Genomic DNA, 8,631 nt, shown 5'->3' with positions numbered 1-8,631 from the left:
GGAAAATTTATAAATAGATGGAATGGTCCATTTAAAATCATACGCGGTTTCTCAGAAATTACGTACGAAATCCAAAACATTACAAATGAAAAACAAAAAACGATTGTTCACTGCAACCGACTTAAACCTTATATGGCACGAGATGTTCCAACCAAACAAGAACAAGAGATCGAAGCGAGAAAAGTAGCCATTAGACGAAGACCAGGGAGGCCTAAAAAGCAACTTGGACTGGAACAACCCATAATATCATTCTTAGATCCAAGAATGCTATTCCCCAATCCAATAGACCAGACTAATTCTGACTTTAGGACAACCTCACGATATAATTTAAGATCGAGAAATCAGGCATCCAATTTCTAAAAAGCAATTAATTAATTTTTTTTTTTAACAGATGGAGAAAAAATTACTACTCTTTTGCATTCTAACTACATTGCAAACAACCCACACAATCTTCTCGTCTGTATGCGATTGCAACTATGTTAAAACACGAGGAATTCTAGATATTAACTCACCATACTATTGCCAAAACCCCAGCACTAATCATCAACCACGATACCTAACAAATTATACGCTAATGACTAAACAAAATCCAGTAAAAACTTGGAAAGGATGGACTTGCAAACAATGGATTAAGACTAAGAAAATAACCGGATCTTTCTGGATAGGATCTTTTGACACAGTTTATTCACAGGAAACAAAATTGCTCTCAGCAATTGAATGCTGGGAAATGGTAAATAATAAAAAATGTGGGGGTAATCTTATGCAGGCAGGAACAACAACGTTGAGTTTTACATCAACTCCTACAGGGGAAGGGAAGTGGTATGCTATCAAAGAATACCATGCATTAAATTGTTTAGCAACAGAGAGAAGAGAACATTAAAACAAGAGACACCAGAAAGCTTAGTGGAAAGTCCATTTGGATTCTTAAACACCACTCAGCAAGAAGGGGAGTATACACAAAATCATAACACCATAGTATGGGGAGATAGATCAACAAATTCATCAAATTCACAAATTATTTTTAAAGGTGAAGGGTATATAGAATTAACAAACTCAATGATTAATGTAAATACTAGCCGTCTTCTTGATAATAACAAGCAGATAGAAATAACTTTCTCTAACAAACCAGATATAAATAATAAAGAATTTGCCCAACCTGGATTTAAAGTAGTAGGGATGCCTTTAACATTTCTTATTTTTCCAGTAGAGACGACCACAAAGTTATACAAGAATTTTAAAATTTCATTACCATCCTGTGAGAACCAAGTAAATGTAGATACATGGTCTTGCAATGAATACGCAGATCCAATAGCGAGCAAAGTAAAACGGTCGACTAATAACGAAATTGAATTTCTTGACAATCGTGCTAAGAAAGAAGCTATGGGAAAAAGACTTTACAGCATATCGTATGCATGGGGTTCGATACGAATGGGAAATCCTATAATAACAAACGTAGAAGAAAATGGAATAATGACTAAAAAAGATACAATTGCGTATCTCATGGTTAATGGTTCATCAATAAACACGCAAGTATCAGTCCACAACCAATATGATATCCAAGATCCTTTGCCAACAGGAACAAAATTCGAATACATCGTAGATCACAGCATAAGGTTTATGAACACTAACATCTGCATCGTGGCAAATGAAAACAATCAAATTATGGCAGAAAATTGTACCGAAAAAACATCAAGATGGATACTGGATTTAATTAACTACCAATGGATTTCTCTAGAAACAGGCCTGTGCATCACCTTACATGATGAAGAAGAAGGACGAGTTAGATTGGCAACACTAAAAACGTGCAGTAGACAGGGAACAATTAGTGAAAATCAACAATGGGTTATCGAAATCCTAACAACAAACCCGGATGTGTTGGACAATTTCCCAGATGCATCCATTGACGAATTCGAAGAAATCCAGTTGGAACAGAGGACATCAGTAACAACGACCGTCAGTTCGCCAATTTTTGGAGGATTATTGAAGCGGAACCATGGGAGAGGAAACATCATATGGGACATGATAGGATGGGGACAAATGAAACATGGTAAGTCACCCGATGAAAAATGTTTAACACACAATGGCGTTAACAAACCAATAACACTCGAAGCATGCGATCCTAACTGGATCAAATGTCAAACAAGCCTACAAAAATTATTAACAAGTAATGACCCCTTGGTGCAATCACAAACAACCGTGGCTAACTGTAGCGAAGCATCTAGCAAGGGCCAAGCCTTCGAATATTCCTCAGACTTCACGATAAGACCATTTAACACAAACAACTGCATTAAAGCGAACACAACGATGCTCATCCTGCACGAATGCTCAGATAAAAGTTCCATCTGGGGAACATTCGATCACACAGGACAATTAATGGCAAGTGATAGAACAGGACTTCATTCAGGCGCTTCGGACCGGAAATGCCTAACAAGACGGATCGACAAATTATCGTTGGGACACTGTCATGGAACAAGCCAGAAACAACATTTTAGCTTCGAGTACCGGAATCCACATCAACCTAGAACATTGACGGCAGCAGCAATAATATCTCTACATACGCAACACGCCTTATTTGGAAAAAATCTACCAATCTTGCCACCATTAAACCATCGTGATCCAAAGGAGATTAACTATAAAACAAACGCAACGGAAGGAATAACTAAAAATTCGACCATAACGACAAAGTCAGCAACATCCATGACTGCTACAACAGATAAATCAGTCATACCTTCCATTGCAGCCAAGGTAACAACAAGTGCGAAGACAGAAACAACAACAACATCGATTAGGCCGACTACAACCACAACAAAACCGACAACAACCTTCAGAACAACAACAACAAAATCAACTACTACCACAAAAAAGCCGACAACAACCACAAAAAAATCCGACCACAACCACACAAAAACCGACCACAACCACACAAAAACCAACCACTACCACACAAAAACCGACCACCATCATTCAAAAGCCAAATACTACCACACTAAAAACAACCACTACCACACAAATAACAGCCTCTACACCCAAATCAACTACAACATCAAAATCTACGACAATATCAACAGAAGCAGAGAAATTACCAACAATAACATCAACAACCGCATCATCAACATTAACTAGTACATCACTCAAAACGACTATCACGACACAGTCATCTACAACTACAGAAAAAGTTTTCACAGAAACCACAACGACAGACACAATAAAACCAAAATCTAACCAAGCTGAAATTATTTCGTCCACCGAGCCAACTATAAGCCTAAAATATCTTACACCAAGCCAAATAAGAGAACAGCCAAGCGAAACAACAACCACTGAAATAACAAAATCAAGGGATAACGAAGAAGAAGATATAGAAAAATTTGAGAGACAAAACAATACAACCCGAGATAAGTCAGAATTTCAAGACAAAAATTCAAATGATCAATTAAAGGATTCAACACAACAAAAAGAAAATACAGCACACGAACTTGTAATAGATGACTATCGACCGCTAAATGACGCTAATACAAGTAACGGTCTACCAAAATCCACTGAGGAGCTAAGTGACTTGATAAAATACGAGCTTGGAAAAATGCACGAGCAATACAAAATCAGTATTGAAACTGAACACGACAATAAATTGGCAAAAGAAATTCGGGATGTTTACTGCCAGTTATCAAAGATAAAACGAACGCAAGCCATAATCTTAGCCCAAACAAATGGATTGCTTGCAGCCGCCGCACTCGGACTTCCAATGTGTACAAGGATATATGGTTTTGGTCAAGCCATGACATTGCAACAATGCGACCCAAAAAGGATATCACTATCAGCAAAAGAGACCAAGTGTGGGTTCCAGCCATTTTTTGTTTACGGAAAAAACAACTGTACAATCGGACTCGACGGATGGTCTATTCATCCGTATTCGGAGTGCTTTTGGAAATCCCAATTGATAAACATCAACGGATATCCTCATACGTGGCAACATAACGCCACAGCAGGAGACTGGATTAAACAAGAGGCGACCATACATACTTCAAATCTGGATTTAATTGCAGAATTCGAAGAACTGCACTTAAACAGTTTCGACTATGGATTAAGGAACCATCCAGCTCATGGAACCATGGAAATGGAACAGCTAAACATCTTAAATGACCTGGTGGGACGAATTAATGAAGGAGAAGGCAAAGAGTTACCTGACATCCTAGTAACAGAAGAGCAGGACAATCAAATCGGGAACATGTTTTCCTGGTTTGACACATTAAAAATTATGGCTCTCTCAGCGATAGGATTCATCCTATTTCTCATCTGTCTAAGAATTTTTATTGCCTGTAATCCTATTCCACGGATTAAGGAAAGCTTCAGACGACGCAAGCAATCACGTAACGTGAGCGAAAGTGATGGTCAAGAAATGGATTCAATGATACCAGAACCCATCTACAGCGCTGGAGGAGCAAATGAAAAACCGTTCATTAGGGAATTTGCACCTTTAATGACGTTAGCAACAGAAACACCAAAAGAAACCCTTACGTCGATAAACACACCAAGTGCACCAAAGAAAGGAAAATTGTTTCCTATCGAAGAATTAAAATGGGAAAACGAGCAAAACAAGGAATGTACAGGTAGCCACACGACCTGCAGCTATGTCGTTGGATACGGAATGGTGTGGGAGGATCTATGCAGATGTACTCCAGAAGACTATTTAAAACGCACAATTAACAAATAACGTTAAAAAAAAAAAAAAAACAACCAAAAACAACCAAAAACAAAAAGAAACAAAGATGTAGTAAAGGATTTTATTTCCAATCCGTAATTAAAAAAAAAAAATAAAACAACCAAAAAATCGTAGACGTAGAAAAGGATTTTATTTCCAATCAGTAGTTAAAACAAAAACAAAAACAAAAACAAAATACAAAACAAAACCATAGTGAAAAATAGAGTACACCGACGGAAAAGCAAATCAATCTTCCTCAGCAGAATCACTCAAATGATTCAAAACAGCCAATCGGACTTGGCGGTGCTCAAGTCGTATTTGGATATCGGCATACGTCAACTCCGGATAAAAATTGGAAACCGAAGCTGAAGGATGATAAATATCATCTCCGGATTCTGCCCACCACAAGAACCGTGCGTGCAGCAGTGGAAGAACATCGCGAAGTCGGGCGTAGCCAGGATATTCACTATATAAAAAAAAAAAACAATTTTTTAATTTTTTTTTTAAATAATAATAATAATAATAACTAAAAAGAAAATAGAACAAAAATAACAAAACAAGAAAAGAATCCCATCAAACCAGAAAAGGATAACACAAACGAAAAAAAAACGGACTTACTTGTAGTAAAAATCGTTACACCAAACCGGTTGCACCACGGATACGGGAGCAACGGGAAAGGATACACCACTCCGAACCGTGTTGAACAACTCATCGAACAACTGCACATCGGCAGTCGTAAAGCGACGAAATTCACAACACGGATTTTGGAAGATTAACGGGTGGAAAAGCGAAAAAGCCATTCTAATTTCAGCAAGATGCTGAGAAACGAAATCCAACGTATACATAATGACGGGAAATGGGGGATTCAAAAAAACAAACGGCAAAGACAGTCAAGCGACAACTGAAGAACAAAGAAGACGCTACACCAGACTACTTTGATCGCCTTGACGCAATCTTAATAAAAAAATAAATATATAACAATAATAAAAAATAATAAAACAATAAAAGAGGGGGGAAGAAATAACATTCCAAAGTCCATTTTACAAAAGAGAGAAATCGCGTACGAGACTGAAACTCCTTATAAGGAGGAGTCGTTAAAATCTAACATTTACATAAAAAGTTTTTGTTTGCAAAAAGGAGGGATCAATTAAAGAAAACATTCACATATACTGTAGAAAAACTTCTCAGACTAGACTCAGACAGTTAAAAGACAAAGGACATAAAAAAAACAAAAAAACAAAAAAAAAACATTGACATTCAAAGTAGATTTCTTTAGTAGATAATCGTAAGCAACCTTGAGCATGTTAGGGGTAGGTACTCCAACTATATAACAGACAAACAAGCAAGAAAAAACTTTTTAGTTGTATTACCAACCTTCCACGGAAAGATACATTTAAAAAAAAAAAAATGGACCCAACCAAGAAAAACGTAGAACTAACAAATGTTGACTGGAGTGATGAAATCTTGATGACTTGGATTGAAGAAGATACTCCGCAATTGGAAATAAGTGAAACGCTACCAACAGGAAACGACTGGGAAGACGAACTCTTAGCTAATCTAATGGGTAATGAAGTTAAAAGTGATATTGTCACGTGGTCAATGACCACGTTATGTGATCCGGTATGGAATGCTACCGGACGTGTGACGTCAGTGTTTCCCCCCATATATAGTCCCCCGTGGTCGTGTATCAGGGGGCAGTCTTAGTCTTGTGAACCGTCAATACAACATACTGTTACATGGTGGAGATGCAGAACCTCCGGTAAGTCTCTTTTGTGGTTGTGTTTCTGTTCGATTCTGTGCTACGGAGGCGGTGGCTGTCAGGGACCCCTGAGAGTCGACGACCCAACTGGTTTTAGCACCTTAAATTGTTGGGGTACCGGGGTCACGGCTCCGACCGTAGGGCAATCGGGGGAAGCATAACGAAGGAGAGACGCCGGGGGAAAACGGTGAAAAGGTTTAAGGCGGGGCAGACGGGTACATTGAGGGAAAGTGGATAGCGGAAACCGTGAGCCGAAGAGTACGGCAAGAAGCGGAGAAGTGACCGTGAGCCGAAGTGTTCGGCAAGAATCGGGGCAGTGAACCGTGAGCCGAAGAGTTCGGCAAGAAGCGGAGAAGTGACCGTGAGCCGAAGTGTTCGGCAAGAATCGGGGCAGTGAACCGTGAGCCGAAGTTTTCGGCAAGAAGCGGAGAAGTGAACCGTGAGCCAAAGTTGTTGGCAAGAAGCGGAGAAGTGAACCGGGAGCCGAAGAGTTCGGCAAGAAACAGGCGGTGCGAGGATTGTGGGAAGTAGATGATAGGAGAGGAGGACGTAAGGAGCGGGGAGAGAATCCGAGACGCTCGGGGACGGTTCGTGGCACGGGGTAGTTGGGGTATACCCGAGATCGGGAGTGCATCCCAGGGGCGGGCGAGGACGCGCAGTCGACCGTTGAGGGAAAGCGGAACGGAAGAGCGAGGAGAAATAGAGGACGGGGCTAACGAACCCCAACAGGAGCAGCGACCGGCATCCGTTCAGCAGGAGTATCATCTCACATTCAGTGAGGAGGAAACTGAGCGGTGGGAGGACGCCGAAGAGGAAGAAGGATCGGGAGAACACGGAGAAGAGCAGCCAGAGTGGGATTTCACGGATTTGAGAAGAAGATCGTCGAATATCAGTAGCTACATCCGGGGATTCAGAGCAGCTCAACAGCAAGTGGGCGCAAGGCACGCGATGGCCGCACAGATAAAATTCCAATCCCCACCCACCTTCGGGGGAAGGACGGGGAAGACGTCGTGCAGTGGATGCATCGATACGAAAGAATCGGGAGATATAATCGATGGGGAGATGAAGAACTTCGCGACCACGTGGAGCTGTCGCTGTCCGGGGCAGCACAGAAGTGGTACTCATACAAAGAGGCCGCGGGACAACTAGCAGCCGAATGGGAGGATGATGCAGGACCGCCAATTGTACCAGGAGTTAAAACACAGCTGTTGGAGCAATTCAATCCAGTCAATCAGAATCGATTCAATGAAGCGAAACTGAGAGAACGCAAACAAGGAATCGAAGAATCCACGATCGAGTATTTTTACGACATCCTGGATTTATGCCGCAGAGTAGACCCGAATATGTCCGAAGCTACGAGATTGGCGCACCTATGGAGAGGACTCAAGCCAAGTTTACTAGAGAAATTCTGGAGTTTGAAACCCAACTCATGTGACGAATTCCTTCAAGAAATTAAGCGGTATCAGGAAATGACTTCCCGAGCAAGACACGAGGAATGGGCGATGGGCGTGGTCGGAAAACAAACACCAACGGCGGGAAGTGAGAGAATGGATCGATTAGAAAAATTGCTAGAGGGACTGATGGGAGCCGTTGCATTGAGGAACGCATCAGGGGCAGCCGAACAGCAAGGAGAAAGAGCGGAGAGTCAACAGTATCGGTCGGATAACCGATCGATACTGAAATGGACTTCGGATGGGGAACCTATCTGCAGCAGATGTAAGACGGAGGGACACATCGGGAGAGAGTGTCCAACAAGAACATACGGTCAGGGAGGCCTGAGGGGTCGGACGCCGGACGGACAGGTCGTATGCTACGGGTGTGAAGGGATAGGACACATACGTCGTGACTGCCCGAGCTCCCAGCGAGAAGGAGGGGCACCACAACAGCAACGGCAGGTGCGATTCGCTGGAGAGGGTAGGCAAGTAATTGGTCTAGTAGGGACACAGCATGTAGACCCGGAGGTAGTAGCATGGCCAATTCTGAAAATCGACATCCAGAGGATGGTAGTACTGGATGTGTGGTGCTGGGGAAAACGGGTGGCTGCCGTGATAGATACAGGGGCGGGAGTGTCCGTGTGTTCGCCCAAATTAGTAAGAGAACTAGGGATAACAGTGACACCATGGCGCGCAAATCGTCTAGTATCAGTTGACGGCAAGGAGATTCAACCGGGAGGAGC

General features: G+C 41.8%; 2 protein-coding genes across 2 annotated transcripts; one reads left to right on the top strand and one right to left on the bottom strand.

Annotated features, from left to right (window-relative positions):
- The first annotated feature begins 1,470 nt into the window (after positions 1 to 1,470).
- LOC123476929 lies at positions 1,471 to 4,688 on the top strand. Its single transcript, XM_045179942.1, has 3 exons — positions 1,471 to 2,047; positions 3,483 to 4,531; positions 4,605 to 4,688. Exons 1-3 carry the CDS (start codon positions 1,471 to 1,473, stop codon positions 4,686 to 4,688), a joined length of 1,710 nt encoding a protein of 569 aa, XP_045035877.1.
- Positions 4,689 to 4,851: 163 nt separating this feature from the next.
- On the bottom strand, positions 4,852 to 5,634 carry LOC123476914. The gene is made up of 2 exons (XM_045179910.1): positions 5,315 to 5,634; positions 4,852 to 5,162 (listed from the first exon to the last, which is right to left on the bottom strand). The coding sequence occupies exons 1-2, from the start codon at positions 5,539 to 5,541 to the stop codon at positions 4,943 to 4,945; spliced, it is 447 nt and encodes a 148-aa protein (XP_045035845.1). The 5' UTR covers positions 5,542 to 5,634; the 3' UTR covers positions 4,852 to 4,942.
- Between the last annotated feature and the right edge of the window lie 2,997 nt (positions 5,635 to 8,631).

Source organism: Daphnia magna, linkage group LG10 (genome assembly GCF_020631705.1).
Source record: "Daphnia magna isolate NIES linkage group LG10, ASM2063170v1.1, whole genome shotgun sequence".
NCBI lineage: Eukaryota > Metazoa > Arthropoda > Branchiopoda > Diplostraca > Daphniidae > Daphnia > Daphnia magna.
The sequence above is the reverse complement of the archived record's forward strand: the minus strand, read 5'-3'. Positions and strand labels throughout refer to the sequence as shown.

Excerpts from the sequence above, each read along its gene's own strand:
- LOC123476929 (XM_045179942.1), top strand. The coding sequence starts at position 1,471 with ATGACTAAAAAAGATACAATTGCGTATCTCATGGTTAATGGTTCATCA. Across the intron at positions 2,048-3,482 it reads ATGGGGACAAATGAAACATG|ATGACTATCGACCGCTAAAT; the intron begins GTAAGTCACCCG and ends AACTTGTAATAG. Across the intron at positions 4,532-4,604 it reads CGTCGATAAACACACCAAGT|GTAGCCACACGACCTGCAGC; the intron begins GCACCAAAGAAA and ends AGGAATGTACAG.
- LOC123476914 (XM_045179910.1), bottom strand. The coding sequence starts at position 5,541 with ATGTATACGTTGGATTTCGTTTCTCAGCATCTTGCTGAAATTAGAATG. Across the intron at positions 5,163-5,314 it reads TGTAACGATTTTTACTACAA|TGAATATCCTGGCTACGCCC; the intron begins GTAAGTCCGTTT and ends TTTTTTATATAG.